General features: G+C 37.3%; 1 protein-coding gene across 1 annotated transcript in view; it reads left to right on the plus strand.

Moving 5' to 3' along the window:
* Positions 1-741: 741 nt before the first annotated feature.
* LOC107697730 (NHS-like protein 1) overlaps positions 742-18,867 on the plus strand; it is a 34,586-nt gene continuing 16,460 nt past the window's right edge. The window contains exons 1-2 of the mRNA XM_016498556.1: positions 742-1,282; positions 15,043-15,195. Coding sequence (XP_016354042.1) covers positions 997-1,282; positions 15,043-15,195 — 439 coding nt within the window. The 5' untranslated portion in view covers positions 742-996. The remainder of the gene's footprint in view (positions 1,283-15,042; positions 15,196-18,867) is intronic.

The raw sequence follows: 18,867 nt of genomic DNA on the forward strand, positions 1-18,867 counted from the left end.
GAATTGCGCTCTAACGTTAATTTGCCCTGTTTAATAAATCTGGCCCATAGTTTTTTTTTTCACATCTATATGCTGCAAGTTAAAGTTGTTTTGAAATCTACAATTTATCCCTAAATCATGTAAATTACATGGCACAAGGAGTGCTATAGTTACAACACACCCACTACCAGGGGTTGCAACACACATTTAATTGCATTTATTTTTTATTTAGTGAGATTGTTTTCAAAAAAATATTATTATTTTATTTTTATTCATTTATTCATTTATTTTTTTTAATTGATACTTTTTATACCAACCTCCATCAAACAATTCGACTTCATTTTACACATTTTATAAAAAATAAATAAATAAAAAAGGTTAATAGAATTATTGGACAAATGCGTAAAATATAGGCTAACAATAAAATAAAATAAAAAATAAGACTGCTTTGTGTAAAATAACTGTCCTGGACACTGTCCCATTTTAAACATTTTTTGTACTTCTAAAAGAGATCAAAGGGAACAGTAGTGTTACAACTCTTCTCATCTGCTCAGCCATTCTCAACCACATACATTTTGTAAGCATTTAGGTAAAAATTATAATTGTACCACCTTTAGTTCAGTGTTATTTTTCACCTTTTCCCAGGTGACCATCTGTAGTGCAAAGCCTGCCTTCAGCAGCACTTGGATGTGAAGGGATAATCCTGGTTTACAGATTAGACAAGCAGGCTAATTTGCGTATTCCCTCAGTCTAAAGCTTTAGGTAGTTAGCGAGAGGACAACAACATACTAGATGTGTTTTCACTGATTCTTGTTTGACATTTTGTCTATGGAGAACCCAGATTTTCTCTTGTAGAATATTGTCCAACTCTGGCTGGTATCTAATGTTTGTGGAGCTTTCTCTGGACGCCTAGTTGTCTTGGCTCTGTGGAGATAAAAAGGAAAAGGGTGGATGTGGGAAACTGTGGTTGAACGTCCCAACCTGGACTGAAGTTGAGATACTTCTGTCAAGCACAGGATGATTGCATACGTAGACTGCCTCTCTACCGAACCAGCTGGGAAATGCTGGAATAGGACCTACTATGAGGACGAAGATGAACTTCTTCCTCTTTATACTCGCAAACTACACCTCCAGCCCAAGACGGAGGGCAGCCTTCGCCGCAGACTCCTCACCTCCAAAATACATCAGCAGCAAGATGCACTATGGGCGCCAAAACCCTGGGCAGGACCACCAGCTCGAAAGGGCGTCCCACTGCAGGGCCACCCCAACTACACTTTCAGTCCATCCTGCCAAGACTGGAAAGGTAGCGCTTCAAATCTAGTTTGCTCTCGTTCATCAGAAGAACATTTGTTTTGTAGCTTAAGTGCAAAAGCTGGATTTATTCTCTCACTTTATATTTTCTGTTGGCATAACAAAGAATGGCCAGTAGTATTAGCAGGTGTTAAAACTTCAGAGATAGACCCTTGATGGGTTTTGACAAGTTTTTGGTGGCGAAAAGTAGAAGTGCGATGATTAAAGTGTAGTTTAATGTGTTGCCCAGTTTGAAGTCTGGAACAAGGCAGGCCATGACAAGTCTAGTGCGGAGATACACAATAGCAGCAAGTGTTTCTGAACTAAAGAGAGATTTTTTGATAATCTGCTCCATAAAGAGAATACAGGAATGTTCAATGAGATGTTCTTCAATTTAGGTTTTAGCTGTCTTTAAAGAATATTTCACAGTAAACGTCAAATTTGTCACAATTTTCTTACTCTGATGTCATTACAAACTGGTAAGACTTTCTTTCTTCTGTGGAATAGAAAAGTAAATATGCTGAATAACATACTGACCCAAATCTGATTCTCAAGAAGCCAGTGGGCCTATTTGCTCAGATTAAACCCACTGCATCTGAAGTTAAATCCAGCACTAAATATGTGTACATATTGCATGTAATATTAATCCTTTTTCATATGCAGTCTTAGCACACGCTTGTTTAGAGCAAAGTTTTAGTTTGGGCCTTATATTGAAAGATTGTAGAGTGTGTAATGTTGACTAAGCCTCAAGTTCTTGGCAGACGACATAGCTGATTTCTTAGGGCTGTGTTAAAATCTCATCCCATCCACCAGGCAAGCTGCTCCCTTCACTTACATCAGATGTGCAGACAGATGTCTCTGAACAAAACATATTGACCTACAGTTAAAATTCAGTTCTTGATTCGCTTTGGATCATTCTCAAATCATGTTGGAGAACATGCTCTTAAGGTTTTACACAAACTTGTGGCATTCACTACGTTCAAGTGCTACTGTCAGTAAAGCAAGAACTATACCAAATATGATTGTACATTGTTCTAAAATCAACTGTCCTAATATGTATTATAATAATGGTTTGTAACTGTGTTTGTAGGCAGTCATTTGGATTCAGCTTCTCTTCAGACGTGTTGGACAGTAGCACATACTTATTTAGTGAGGTGGTCTACAGTCCATACGGTGTGGTAAGCACTTCTAATGCGGTCTAATTAATGTAATTACTTTCAAATAGGCTTTGTGCTACACACAGCTGCTCAGGGAAGCACACACACATCTCGCACTCACAAACATGCACACCTCTTTCTCTATGAATGTCACTACAACGGGGCACTGACCTGCACTTCCTAGTGTTATAATGTTTTTGCCATCAAGTTTCCAAGAGACACTCCCTTCCCCTCTCAAGTGTCAGTTTATGAAATGCTGAGATACTATGTAGTGCCACAAGAGGGCACCATTCTTTTTACATTGCAGATTCATTATTTATTTTCAGTTTAAATTAGGGCTGCACGATTATGACAAAAATCATAACTGTCGATTATTCCCTTGCAATTTTAATTGCGATTATTAATCACGATTATCACAATTTACATTGAATGATGTTTATACCATTGTTTTATGCAACTGCATGCCTTATTTTTATATGAAAATAAACAAGCTGAAACTGAACTGAAAAACTTGTAGTGCTTTTCTATAGTATTAAGCCTCAAATGTCAACTAAACATCGGATTGGTTTCTTCTTTAAATTATAAAAAAGTAAAAATATGAATGGTATTATAATGTTATACTAAAACTAAAATTAAAATAATGGGAAAAACCCTTAAGATAACATGTAGAAAGAAAAAAACGCATCTTAAGCACGCAGAATAACATAAGTGGACTTTGAACGATTAATTGCCACTTTGAACAATTACGTAATTGTGGCATCCATAATTGTAATCGCGATTAGAAATTTGATTAATTGTGCAGCCCTAGTTTGAATGTAATTTTTTTTTTTTTTTTTTTAAGGAATCTGAGAGGACTCGGACCTCAGTTCACCCAAAAATAAAAATTCTGTCATCATTTACTTGCCCTCATGTTGTGCCAAAACTGTATGACTTACTTTCTTCTGTGAAACACAAATGGAGAAGTTTAGCAGATTGTTCATACTGCTCTCTTCCATACATCAAAGTGAATGGAAACTGAGGCTGTCAAGCTAAAAAAAAAAAAATTATAATAATTAACATCCCATTCAAAACTTTCTAATTGGTAAGATTGTTGTATTGTTTTTAAAAAGAAATATCTTATGCTCATTAAGGCTGAAAAATACATTAAAAACAGTAATATTGTGAAATATTATTACAATTTAAAATGCCAGTTTTCTATTTTAATACAATTTCAAATGTCATTTATTCCTGTGATGGAAAGCTGAATTTCAGCAGTCATTACTCCAGTCTTCAGAGCCACATGATCTTTCAGAAATCATTCTAATATGCTGATTTTCTTCTCAAGAAAGATTTATTATTATTATTATCAGTGTTGAAAACAGCTGCTGCACACACACACATACATAGAATTCATAAAACGAACCAGTGACTTAGAAGTGTGTATAATTTCTATAAAATTACTTCAAAAGCAAAACATCTGATATCAAAATCAGATGTTTAGATCAGTCTGGGATGTCTGGGAATAAGTCCAAACACAGTTGTCTCTCATGTCTGCACACATGGTATCTACAACTCTTTTACAGCACATAAAAATTGTCCACTACAAAACTCTAACAAATCTATGCAATACATATAGCAATTTTGTAAATCAAACATTAACAAAAACATATTTAGTACTCAATAAGATGAGAATAGAAGAGAGTTTCTTTATGCCAGGTTGTAAAAATACCATCCCAAATCCCAATATGAGCTCAGGAGATGCTATAGGGGATCGTATTTCTCATTGTGCTGGAACTGGCCCAGTTTTCTGACACAGATATTGGCACACTTTGGAGCTGATGCTGGGACAGACATGTTACAGATCAATATGTCACATATGTTTGAGCAGACACAGTAGAGTGGCTCGCTGCTGTATTATTTATCAGGCCTGTGTCTGGGTGTGACTCGAGTGATATTTTAATGCTCCGCACTTAGAAATCTGAATGTCTGTTCCTCCTTACTGTTCTCCAGTGAGAGAGAGAGATATTGTTCATTTGTGAATCATAGAAAGAAAATTCAGTGTCTATCTAAAGTGATGAATATTCCAATCTATCTTTATGTGTCCTGGTAATATAATTTGAAAACGTGAGTGTTATCTATCAAGAAATCATAAAAACATATAAATAAAATTAAGTTACTGAAGTTTTGTTTGTGTTTAGAAAAATGTCCAAATGTTCAAACACTGCATTGAATTAAAGAATTCATTTATTTACAAAAAATCTTACTGACTTAAACATCTCAATCTAAACTGTAAATGTACTATTAAATGTAACTTTAAAAATGCAAAACACATAATAAGTAAGCTGTGGTTAAATAGATTTTTCGGTGATCTTGCTTTCATATACTTAAAATGAAATAATTCAAAACACTTTAATAGCAACACCCTGGCAATCTCCCAGAATACCCTAGCAACCGCATAGCAACACCTTAGAAACCAGCCAGAGTGCCCTAGCAACCATGAAAAAAAACATCTCTATCCAATCAAGTATCAGATATAAAGTGCATCCTTACATAAATGTGAGGTAATGACCAGTCTGTCTTGCTTGAATATAGGTGAAGGTGTTTATGTGCATGTTGTGTGTGTAGTTATAGGCTTTTATTAGAGCTGGTCTGCTTTGTGCTGACACAAGAGCTTTCTTCACATTCTGAGCCAATGTCCTGATCTTATTGGCTTACAGCTAGAGCTGAACCTGTGGCTCTGCAGTGGCTGAGGTGATGCTGACCTTCTTGCTATCAAATGATCACATAAACCATCTTTGCTTAGTTCAGTAGATGACACATAACATCGTCTTCTTTGACCAACACAGCAAATGTTTGAATCTGTAAGTCAGTTCACATATGTCTTTCAATTTAAACTAAGAAGCATTTGCACATCAAGTGCCCTTGAAAATCAGCCGTTCCTCTTCACATGCTCCACTCAGGCAATATTGTGTGTGGGTCTTGTTGATTTAGAATTGAGCCAAGATGTACAGCCCTTGATGGATTTTATCACCAAATTGAAACACAGCTACCCTAGTAACCATAACCAGGTCATGTAAGAGTCAGGCACAAGGGCTTTTGTTGTGTGTAATCAGCCGAGATAGAGCTCCAGCCTCATACAGACTCCGATTCTCTTGCATATCCATGTTTATTTCGTGTCCATGCAAGCTCTGTCTTACCATGCAATCTTTTTAATGTTGTGATTTTATTGCTATGCCTACTTAGTAATTATCATGAATTCTAGTAGTCAGCAGTATTGTCTTATTGCCTTTATTTTGATGGTCATAAATAGTCACCCACCCAGTAATAAAGCAATAAGTTAAGAGAGATACTGTTTGTTACACTGCCTTAGGAGACTTATTGCGTTCATAAAATGGTGGAAATTTATTAATGATGATAATCACTTTTTCCACCAAGTAATATAGGCCATTAGCTTAACTACAGGCTGTTTATGAAGCAATGTAGCAACTTGAATGTTCACCACAAGCTTAAATATATCAGCTATTTTACAGTTTACAGGCGAAACAGTAAATTTAAATGTACTGTAAAAGCCTTTCTGAGGAGAAAGCACTTTAAATAGTAAAATACACTTGATTTGCCTGAGTGCTACATGCTTACTATGGCTGTTGCTATGCACTTGCTAAGGTGCTGTGGTTGCAAGGGTGTTGCTAGCAGGGTCAGAAAATTTAATTTTCCATTAAGGGGCACTTTTTACATTTGTGAGGGCAGTTTTTATCACCACCTTAATGTCTTAAATGTCAAATACTTACATTTAACCAAATACTTAAATCAATCAGAATACTTTAAACTGTTGCCAATAACAATTGACTGTTTAAAATTGTATCTTATTTAAAAACAGGAGCTAATAGGGCTGCAATATTATGACAAAATTTTTTATTGTCGATTATTGCTCTTGATATTGCAATAATGATTATTAATGTTGATTAATAGAATACATAAAAAAAAAAACTTTTTTGTGTTTTGTGTCGGCATTTTGGGTAAACAGCTCATCACATATTCTGGCTCTGGCTTCACAGACAAACATTGGTGGGTCCAAGACATTAGTCTAGTCTAGCGCAAGTTGCGCAAAAACTCCCATTATAATCACTGAAGCTACGGAATTAATCTTTTATTTACATTGTATTTAAACAGCATGGTTTCATGAGTGCAAAGAAATCAATCAGTGAGCGCTCACACTCAACAACTTGTTTACAGTGCTGACTAATCTGAATGCCTCTGATTGGCCGTTGCATTCCTAAGCTCAACGGAAACGTGTGTCACTGGTTATAAAGCTCAACGCTGCAAAAAACAATGCGTAAAAAGCAATCTGATGCAGTGTGAGCGAATCAAAATGTAATTCCTCGAATAGACACTTCATTCATTTTCACCTTTCATTTTAATCACGACAGCCATAATCGATTGTTTAATTGTGCAGGGGCAATTTTTAAGCAACTAGAGAGTTGCTTCTGGTTTAGGGTAAAAGGGCCTGCCCACAACTTAGTATGCTATTCTTGTCCCTACACTGCCCCAAAAAAGTCTGTCTTACTTAGTATTTTATCTTGTTTTCCATTAGAAATGTCTGAACATTCTTAAATCAAGATACATTCACATTTAAGATACATTTAGAAGCAAAATGACTTAAGATATTACGTTTTGTTTTCTGAAAAAATCTATCAAATTTATATATAGTAATAGTACACATCTCAATAAACCGCATGATTGAAGTGCAGTATCATTAATGCTCGCTAGTCTGTTAGTTGTTTATAACAAGTGGGGATTATAATTATGAATTATATTTTTTCTATTATGTCATTCTGTGCATCGTAACATGACATAAATGACATCATACAGTGATAGCTCATTCTTAAAACCTGTTTCAGGAAGTATCTGGATTACAATATAATCTGTGGGTAGCATTTTTACATTGTGATCAATACATATTGGCTGCTCCTTTGATTTATATTTGTAATTCTGTCCAGTTGTCCTGCATGTTTGTTTTCACCAGCGATATGTGGGCAGAGGTTGTTAACCTGAAGACTGCAGACACTGGACTGAGTGGGTCCATTGTGTGAACCGTAGCATGCAGGACGAATGATAAGGGCTGTTGTGCAGGTGTGGGCAGGCCTCACGTGACTCGCTCACTCACTGAAGTACCCTCTCTTTCCTCTACTGTTGCTAGGGGACTCTTTTTTGGATTCTCTCTAATCAGCCATGTTTTTGCTCACTATGAAGGGAACGTTGTCAGTGTGATGACTGCTTTGATTAAAGGTGATAGAACAGCCTAACCTTTTCAGCTACTATTATCTCTCTTATGAATATATGAATATAAGAGTGATTGCAGTGAATATTTATTTGCATTTGTTAAGGCTGTTTAATCAGAGGAAAAGGGGAATAAACATCAAGATGGAAAATTCTGATTCAAGATATAATAGTTATTGCTAATGAAACCTTTCTGACTTAAAAATACTAAGGATATTGCTCTGCTGATCTTCATTGCAAAAAACACATATGCAAAAGTATCATGCCCCAAATGGATTTTAAATAGGGATGCACCAAAATTTAAAATTTTGTGTTTTTCTTATCTTTCATCTGAGCACCCAGCCAGGACTGCCACTTCTAAAAAATAAAAAAATTACGCACATTTGAACTAGTTTTTTGTAGCTTAAATATTATACACACAGAGCAAAGCCTGTCTACAAACCCATTCCTCATTAAAGTTCAAGTGCTTTCTTCCTTTTCCTTCCTGTCTTTTGTGGTATACTATGTTCCCCTTCAGGAACTCGAGCTGCGTCGAAGTCGCTTTGGGAACGCCCTTGCGTGACCGCGTTCTGAAGCACGTGTCAAATCAGTCCAATGGCGTAGCGAGACGTCACGAGCGGGGTGACGTAAGCACCAGAAAGTATAAAAGCGCATCCGGCATGTATGTGTCAGTCTATTTACTGTTGTCTGTCTGCACAAGCATATATAAAAAACAATCATGAAAAAGTCTATGGCGAGCGAACGGCATTACAAACGCTGTGTTCCTCCCTGCCCACGATATCTGGCGGCGGGGGATACACACGATTTGTGTGTCGTTTGTTTGGGAGCGGAGCATGCACGGTCAGCTTTCGAGGAGCTGATTGTCATCACTGCGAGTTACTCTCACTGCGTATGCTCCGCTCACGCCTGGCTGTGTTTGATGAGAGCGGCCAGGCTCGCGATCCCGCTGGCAGCGGTCCCGCTGTTGCCGAGGCACGGCGTAGACTGTTGTCGTGGGGATCGCGGGTGGATTTAGCGGAGGGATCCGAGACGGGCTCGTCCTTTTCTCGGTCCTCACCCGCTAGATCCGCGGCTCTCTCTCTCAGTGTTCGGAAGCCCGCGCTGCGGTTTCTTCCCACCCCCCTAGAGAGAGAGAGAGCCAGACGCACCATGGTTACATACGTAACCTAGAGACGTTTTTCTGTCTGTCTGGCATTTTCACACAGCGACACACAATAGCTAAGACGTCTTTGAGGGAGTCCACACACTGCTGGAGTTTTGTTCACAATCCCCATTCTGTCTCATTATGGTCCTATTCATTTCTATTGTATCAGCACGAATGCAGAATTAAAATCCCAACTGAACCATGGTTTGTATATCGATGCAAGTCATTAAGAGTTGTTTCTTCTATAGGTATGCAATTTGCCATATGTTCTTCGGGTATGCAGTGAGTGAAAAGCAATATTGGGTTATGTGAGGTATATTAATTTAGCTGTTGTTCATCTCCTCAGGCTAGTGTTTAATGGGCATTTATGTTGGCCCTCCAGCTGCTTTACATGGACAAGTTTGTCTTCTTCAGTTAATGTCTTGTCTGGGACATGGGGAGGAGGAGTGCTAGAGTTTGTGTGTGTGTATATGAGTATGTGTGTTTCAGGACTGGTTGTGCTGTAAACCACTAAACACAATAGGATCATCAGGCAGAAAGTTTTTAGCATTTTAGGGGGCTGTACCCCAATCTCATTATGAGGGTGCCCTTTAGCTGAGCCAGTGTAAGCCAACGGAATACACAACATCAACCAGGAAAAAAACAAGCAAAGCGGATCAGTAGTTACCATGTAGGGAACTGAGATGACCGTTTTTTTTTGTTTTGTTTTGTTTTGTTTTGTTTTTTTATATTGGCGCCAAATCAGGGCTTGCACATTTTTTAAATCCCTGGTAGCCCTTCGGGCAGGCATTCTTCAGATTTTGGTAGCCCAAAATTAATTTAACTAGCCTGAATAACACAAAAACTTCAGTGAATGTATTTTTGCTTCAAATAACAAGTCAAGAGAGTAGGGTGCAACGGATCACAAATCTCATGGTTCAAATCATATGTGACTCTGCACCACAAAACCAGTCATAAGGGTCCATTTTTAGAAAATTAGATTAATACATCATCTGAAAGCTGAATAAATAAGATTTCCATTGATGTATGGTTTGTTAAGATAGGACAATATTTGGCCGAGATACAACTATTTGAATATCTGGAATCTGAGGGTGCAAAAAAATCAAAATATTGAGAAAATCGCCTTTAAAGTTGTCCAAATTAAGTTCTTAGCAATGCATATTACTAATCAAAAATTAAGTTTTAATATATTTACAGTAGGAAATATATAAAATATCTTCATGGAACATGATCTTTCCTTAATATCCTAATGATTTTTGGCATAAAATAAAAATCTATAATTTTGACCCATACAATGTATTTTTGGCTCTTGCTACAAATATACCCCAGCGACTTAAGACTGGTTTTGTAGTCCAGGGTCACATATTACAGGGTTTGAGTCACAGATCGGTCCTTTTTGGATTTTTTTTTTTAATTATTATTTAAATAACACTTTAAGTACTTCTTCGATACCAAAAACTACTAGCATAACAAATAAAGGTCAAACATTATTAAAGACAAGTGAAGCGTCAATAATAAAATAAGAACAAATAAACAAATTGCAAGATAAAAATAGTAAAGCTGCAAATAAAGTAAGGTCTAAAATTAGTTTTCAAGCACATACATGTAATAATTAAGTGTAAAACAACACTGCACAGTTCACTGTATAAATTAAATACAGATTCATCTTTGTTAAAGTTGTGTTGTGTTTGTTTGTTATTTACATCAATGACAGAGAGCAGCAGGTATAGGCTGCTGTCCCTTTAAGACCGGAAGCACAGATCCAACATAATGATACGCATGCAATTTCTTTCTTCACTGTATACGTTCATTTAAGACATAACCGACTATTTAAGAGAATCTTTGCAGAGAAGGGTATTGTGAGATAATTTTTTGTGTATGTGCCCTTCAAGCGCAAGGATATGCGAAAGATGCAATTCTGTGTTTGCACAAATGCCTCAAATAATAGTGCGCGAGTACTGAATTGAGTTCTGTTTATCCTCTTCATGCACTTGAATGTTTAAACTGGCTTATTTACAGCACATTACATTAAGAATTATTTTTTTAGTTTTGTTAAGAGTTTGTTATTTTGTACTGTTTATGTAGTTGAGATCAATAACTGGATTGCATTTATGCTGCCTCTTAAAGACTGAAGGGTGTTAATTCATCTGTGCATTAAAAAAATACCTCATAATTTTTGATCCGAATGTCATAACTCGAACTTCTGGTGAAACAACAGACTTCTCCCTGGTGATGTATGCCAGACTTCTCCAATTATTTAGCCTGCTTAAACCCCAACCCTTTCTTACAGTCGACAAGCTTGCATTTAGATCTGCCTCCATCCAGTCAACATGGGTGGATAGAACTAATTCCATGCCCTACAATTTCCCCCCCACCCGCTTTTTTGATGATCTGTTTCGCTCAGATGTTTCATCATGACTTTAAATACACCATTTTCAATAACTAGAATGTGTGAGAGGAATCAAAACCAGAATCATAAAATTCCGTACGCTACTGATGAAATATACACAAAGCTGCAATTTTGAAATGTTGCATAATATTTATTCAGATTCGCCCAAAATAAAGTAAAGTGGTGTCAAATTCCAGTAAATTGGAATTTGACAAAAGGGAGAACTACCAAATCAGTTTATTAGTGGGAAAAGGGCAATTAACATTTTTACCACTGTTGTACAAAACTGTTACAGCATACTTCAGATTTTTGTAGCCTATTCTTATTCATAAAGTGCAAAAAGCAGGGAGAGACATTTGCTGTGCCACTGAGTGGTCATCACGCTCTATATGATGGTAGCCGCGTTGGATCAATGTCAATGTATCATGGCCATCTGTGTGTCATCTGAGTGTGCTATGATGAACAGAGGGCTCTAATTTACAGCACCGCTGATTGGCACACCATGCTTATTAGATACCAGGTCTAATTGTCCTTTGCTCAAGAAACCCAACTTGAAGGTCTGAATACTTAATGTGTCTTCTCTGCCCCAAAGGTTCACTGTATGTCAAAGGCATAAAGTGATATCGCAAACCCACAGCTGTGAGTCATGTGCACTGAATCCAAATGCAGTTCTGACCAACCTCACGTGTGAAAATGCTGAGTGGCCGTTCACAGTTCATTAGAAAGAAAAAAAATGGAGCAAGGAGGAGAAAGAAACTTACACTTGCTTCAACACTAATGAAATACTGCAGCAATGAGCCCCTAAATAAGAGCTGGGTGGGTGACCACCACCTTAATCTCTGCTGAATGCCCTAGGATCCTTTTCAAACTCAAAAGCTCAAAAGCCCCAGCTCAAAAGAAAAGGACAGAGCGAAAGGAGGAGTGGCAGGGGCTGCAGCGGTGTAGAGAAAAACAATAGGCTGATTGTCAGTGATCCATAGTGTATGGCACGGATCCAAGTTTGTTATACCTCCACAGCAGTAAAGGCAAGGTGAGAGAGACTTAAACCTATGCAATGCGACAGAGAGACATGCACTACAGCTAAAGACACTAGGGGAGGAGAGACGCACAATTGATGAGCAGAGGAAGGCGGATGCAGAAAGAGAGAGAGTACAACTCAAACAGCAACTGAATATCCTCTGGGGTGGGCAAATGTATGTGAGAGAGAGTGATAGAGAAAGAGAGAGAGAGGTAGAAGAGGAGGGGGAGTGTTGCATGCTGTGCCAGTCAGCGTAAAATGAGTAAAGAGAGAGTGTCGTATGGGTAGTGGGTAGATTTTGCCCCCTTTCTCTTCCTCACACTCACTCGCTCTGATGGTGGACTAATATATCCTTATGCGCACATCTCTCAGGGGATCGATCACCCGTCACAATGGTGTTCATCTCGACCACTCTTAAATCTGTCATTAAGTACTTCAAAAAGAAGGGTAAGCTCCTCTTATCATGTACAGTATTGGTTTTGGTTTATCTTATCACACGTGCATCTCAAGGTCAAGTAGACTGAAGTAGTTTGGGGTGTGGGGTTATTCATCACTGCTGCTGTGGGTTGCATGTATCTGATTCGGAGCGTGTGCTACATTTGTTTGCGAGTTTCTTTTTATAGCGGGGCATTGAACTCCTTATAGTGACCTTGTTCTGCAACTTTGAGTGATTCTTTTTGTATTGGTGATGTAATGCAATGATGCCCTGTTTTGTTCATTTTTAATATATTCTACCTTGAGTGTTCACCAAATGTGATTATATATACATATATAATCAGCATATATATATATATATTAGGGCTGTCAGTCGATTACATTTTTTATCTAACTAATTACAGGGTGCTGCAAAGTATGGAACATACAAGAAGATAATTTGAGAAACATCTCAGTATTTTTTGTTCATGCAATGAAAGTCACTAGTGACCAAAACAGCTTAGTTACAAACAGTATTCAAAATACCTTCTTTTATGCTGTGTAAAAGAAAGTAAGTCATTCAGGTTTGAAACAACACGAGGGTGAGTAAATTATGACAGAATTTATTTATTTATTTATTTTTGGTGAACTATCCCTTCAATGTTTTTTTTAATAAATTAAATTATACTCTAAGAAACTAAAACTACCAGCAGGTGGCGGTAAGTGTCTTTATGAGTCGATTCGTTCAAATGGCTGATTCCTTCAGGAATGAAGTAAATGGCTCTTTTCATGGATGGCCTTTGAATCGTTGGCTCACATGATTCGTTCAAAACGCGGATTCATTCCCCGCTGTGTTGCTCGTAGACGCGCGTGCACAACAGTTCTTCTGTGGCTTTTTAGGTAATATTTTCATTGGCAAAATTGAACAAAAACACATAATATTGTGTTTAAAATATAGCACAATATTAATTTATTATTTACTGAACTGTTGTATAAAATCACATTTGCACTCGTGTTCTTCGTGACAAAAACAGCACTCGTGTGATATTGCTCTTGCTGCTGGTGTGATATCGCTTAATTAGATTAATTAATCGCAGCACCCTGTAATTAATTAGATAAAAAATTTATATTAACTGCTGGTTTGGTATGAGACAATGGTAGATTATATATATATATATATATATATATATGACTATCAATAACAATACTGATGCATGTTATAAATGTACATTTAAGTTTAGATTACGCTTATACTGTACTTGTTTACATATTTGAATTAGCCTTAGGGTATATTCCAACAGAATCATTGATGTTTTGGTGGATTAGTGAATTCTACCTTCATGTATTTTCAGCTCATGACTTAGTATTCTCGCATGACCTCTTGCACTTGAGGAAACTATTATTGTGAATAATCTATAATCACTGACATACTTTTTATATGGAAAAATGCATTGATAAGACTGACCTGGTTAATCTTACCCGGAGGGCCTTGGCATAATTGATCGTTTAATCTGGGTTGTCAAGGCACCAGCCAGAGACAAGCATGTCTCCAGTGTCTTTAGACGCAGTGGTGCAGAAGTGTTTGATTGGCTCGGCCCCTTCATGCAGTTTTTCATGTGTTCTCTCTGAGGGAGCCTAAGAGACTGCACATGACTGCAGCTCCCAAATCTTATATGCCCAGCGGCTGCAGCCAAAGGCAGAGTTTTTCTTTCTGTCTGAATTATATCTCCTCCTGCTGACATCTGGGTTGAGTTGATTAGCATTAAAACTAATTTTAAAATTCTGGCTCATACTGATAAGCCAATAATTAATTTGTTGTTATGGCTAGTATTATCATTTTGTACTATTTTATGTAAAGTATATAAATAAATGAAAATGAATGCTACAAGTAGGCATCATTATAATTGAAAATCTAAAGGTTGAATTTTCATTTTGAGACCAACTAATGTATTAGTATTTTTAAAGATTATCTTTGAGTGTTAAATTATGGTAAAAAATATCACTAATATCAGCCAGGTAGCTGTATTTGCACCCCTAAATAGTTCTAAAAGCTAAAAGACCTCAGGTATTTCCATTGAAAATATGTGCATTTCTGGTGTATAGCTCCACCACAAAGACCTTAGACCTTGTAGTCTACCAGTTAAACCAACACTAACTAACATAAGCCAACCTGGACCATCAGTGGAAGCTCATTCTGGTCAAAGCTGGAGCAACAAAAATGTTTAGTACACTTTAATTTAATGTCTCCCATCTGTTATTTAGGAGAAAAAATGCTGTATATCTTTTCATATATACCATTTTCAGCAGTCTAATTAGTTGCAGTGCGCTATTACACAAACCCCTGACCTTCTTCCTTTAAACATGTTGAATTTTAATCTGTCCTTGTTTCTTGTAGCGGTGTCCAGTCTAGATGAGGAGAGCAAGTGGTCGGTGCACTACACAGCCCCCTGGCACCAACAGGAGAATGTCTTCCTGCCAGGATCCAGACCAGCCTGCGTTGATGACCTTCACCATCAGGCCAAAGTCAACCTGAAAACAGTCCTCAGAGGTCAGAGACAAAAACTACTGTAATTTTTTCCCCTTCTTTTTCTTTTCTAAATGCAAAATATAATCTCAACAGTACAAACAGTGATTCATTAGAAGATAAGATTCAGCATAATTGCTTCATGTATAATCTGCAAGTACAAAATGCCCTGCAGAAGAATATGTGATTTCTCTGTTACAGACCATTGACCATTATAACGAAGATAACATTACCACAGTGCAGAAAGTTCTCTTGCACAACCGTTTTACCCTGTAATGAAGCAGAGCATTTTGACAGTATACTGCCTCATACAAATGTTATAACCCTGCTTCAAATCTAGACTTCAGAGGTCAATATGGACTACTGACACTGTTGTATTCATCACTATATATAATAATCTGCACCTGTTGACTTACTAGTTGCATAGTGCAGGTTTTTCTAAAGTAGTATAATCTTTCGTCAAAATGTTATCTGCCTCTGAAATGACTTCTGAAACTACTTTCCTTATGCCGCCAATACACTCCCCGGTTTTCAGTGTTGTCAGATCACGACTGTTTTGGGTATCATAAATTTGCTGTTTGCACATTACATGACAGATCAACGACTTGGGGTCATACATTGCACAGTATTTCACTAGGAGGAACCCCCAACAACTATGTCTCATTTACAAAACATATGCGCGAGAAGTAAAACTGTACAGTACATTAAATTACGTAAGATCACACATGAGCAGAATTACCCTGTATCTTGCTCTCCCTTTGGCTGTACTGTAGGTTGTTGCAGATGTCATTTCCAGCCAAAACACAATGCAAGACTCTGAATTGCAGACAGGTCCAGATATTTAGCCTGCTAAATATGTCTCAGGCATAGGCAACGCTGATAATTCACACTATGTGATCTTCACTCGCATGAAGGAGCACATTTGCCTCAGATTTTGGGCTTTTGTCGGTGATCTCCAGAAAAACATGTGGGCAGGTAAATAATCGGGCATAGTGATTTAAACTATGAGCAATAACCAAATTATTCCATTAAGTATACCCATTAGCACTTAATGTCTATGTCCATTAGTTCCACTTAAGTATATTTCACATAATGGAAGTAAAATGGATTGTGAATAATGTTTCTCGTCGACTTTACAATCTCTATGTTTCTGAATCTTCTAAGTTTTATGTCTTTGCCTGTTTTTTGGTTCATGTTACCTTGCATCAGTACACTCTCCACAGGGATTTTTAAATACCTTCCTGAAGCAGCTTCACTAGAGCCTAATGGCAGATGTCCTCGTCATTTGACCTTCTGCTGCACTTGGGTATATTGTCCTATTCCAGTGAACAACATCACTTCCCTTTGTATCTGGAAACCAGATACATTTTACTTTCATGACTCTTCTTAAATTCTCTCATTTGACCTTGCTATTGCCTAAATAACTAGTCCTCTGAGGTGCTCTGGAATGCTAATGTACTGGTGCATGTTTGTGAGCTGTCTTGGCTCCAGCGGGGGCAGCAGGTGGCACACCAAATGTCTGTTTTCCCCTTTTTCCCAGTGAGCTTTGGCAGGGTCAGGGTCTGTTTGTTATAATTGTGAATTAAATATATAAATGTTTTAATTTAATTTGCATTCATCAACCACCCACATCACAGTTTCTGAATGTTTTTCCCCTCACTCTATGAATCACAATGCGGCAATTAAGAGTCGACTGCAGGCACTGCAGCTGTACAACAGTCAATTTTTATTGAAAATATAGGTTTTGATAACCAATTGGTCCCTTTGCAACAATCAGGTACTGTCATCCATTGATACCTTCACCCTCATGTCATTCCAAACCTGTAAAACATTCTTCCTTACAATGAAGCTCAAAACAAAATTAGATGTTTTTTGTTCATATGACAGAAGAAAGTCATACCAGTTTGTATTGACTTAAAGTTTAATAAATTATGACAGAATTAAAATTTTTGCCTGATCTATTCCTTTAACCCCTTCCTAGATGGTAGACGAAGCTGCTTTTAGAAACATGAAGTAATTGTTAGGGGCACTAAACTGTGTTTTTGTCCATGTTGCCTGCAGTAAGATGAGAAGTGAGAGGTAAAGTGAAAGGTTTGAAGTTAAGTCCTCTTAAGGATTATACTCTCTCTCTTTCACTCTTTGTCCTTCACTCTTTGAGCTACTAACATATTAAACTGTATTAGCCTCTACTCACTAATCACAGCTCAAAATGCACAGCTAATTATAATTATTGACTCCAGTAGAGTTTTTACTGATTAGCACGTTGTGGAGTAATATTATACGCCTCAATAAAACATACCAACACTCCTATATACTATAATAATGTGCTTCTCATAATACGCAGCATGAGAAACACAGCTTATTTCTGAGTTAAGTGATGTGCTTTATAATTCATGTAATCTAAATGAATCTCTTGCCTCTGTCCAGCATATGTGTGAGACATATTAATATACATTAAGAATGCAGGCCAAGCTGTTCCTACTTGCATTATATGTTGTTTGCAGGCTTGCTGACATTGCAGGTTTGTGTTACTGAACTGTCTAATCACCTGGTCAGTGCACACAGTGTACATATAAGATTATCACCATCCTCTATGCATTATTAATTTCTTCTACTCTCATTCTTTTAACAGAGAGTTTTACATTGAATTCATATTTATTTACAGTATGTAGTACCTGAAATTGAATTTGTTTGGAAAAAAATAACAATCAGTTTATATCCAGAAGTAATCCGTTTCTCTCACTAGGACTTCTTAAATGAAAATACAGAAAGCGAATGTAGGACTGAAGATTTGCTTTGCTTACATTTTATAGATTATAAGACAGTAACCAGCTGAGATATTGTGCATTTTGTGCAAACGGCAAGCTACGCTGGATAAGGCACCGTGTCTTATCATGTGCTACTGCAGGAAGATTAGTGATTAAATTGAGCTCTGCATAAAGACAGAAGAGAGAGAGCGAGAAAGGGAGAGAGAGAATAGCTAATAGTGTTTCTCAGCAGGCACTCATTATGAAGGTGCCAGAGGTGGTGATCAGCTGAAATAGATGGATATGTCAGTGGCATTAGGTGGAGGTGGAGACCCCCCCTCTGCAGGCCATCCATAACCCAACAGTCAGTTCTGACATATTCAGGTTGAACTCTAAGTCCTACAGTAAAAACAGACACTACTCTTTTATTTGGCTGGAGCTCTTAGTGACAAAAATCTCAAGATATCTATCTATCTATCTATCTATCTATCTATCTATCTATCAGGCCGAGTCATCAGCCTTTATGTGAAATCTCTTATTTGCAGTGTGCTTATCTGGATGCATTCTGTGCTGGCTAGAAATACTCTTTTTCATTCTCATTTGTTCTCAAAAACAGTTATGTGTTTCATTTATTTAAATTCTGTAGTCCTTCCACTTACAGAACATGTGCACTGCAGCTGTTTTTTCTAAGAAATATTTTTTACTTTTATTGCTTCATTTAGTTCTCCACAGGGCGATTTTTGGAAATAAATATTTGATTTTATAGCCTCTTTGATTAATAAAATATTTGTTTGAGCTGCCTGTGCACAACAATGTAGCATGAATTGATGTTTAAATTATTGCTATGGGCCTGTGATCTGTTTAATAGTCTTTACAAACTCATGAACACTACAAATTGTTAATGATTGGATGGTTATGTTTACCTCTCCAGAGTGTGACAAGCTCAGGA

This window comes from Sinocyclocheilus anshuiensis, unplaced genomic scaffold (genome assembly GCF_001515605.1).
Source record: "Sinocyclocheilus anshuiensis isolate Anshui unplaced genomic scaffold, SAMN03320099.WGS_v1.1 scaffold446, whole genome shotgun sequence".
NCBI lineage: Eukaryota > Metazoa > Chordata > Actinopteri > Cypriniformes > Cyprinidae > Sinocyclocheilus > Sinocyclocheilus anshuiensis.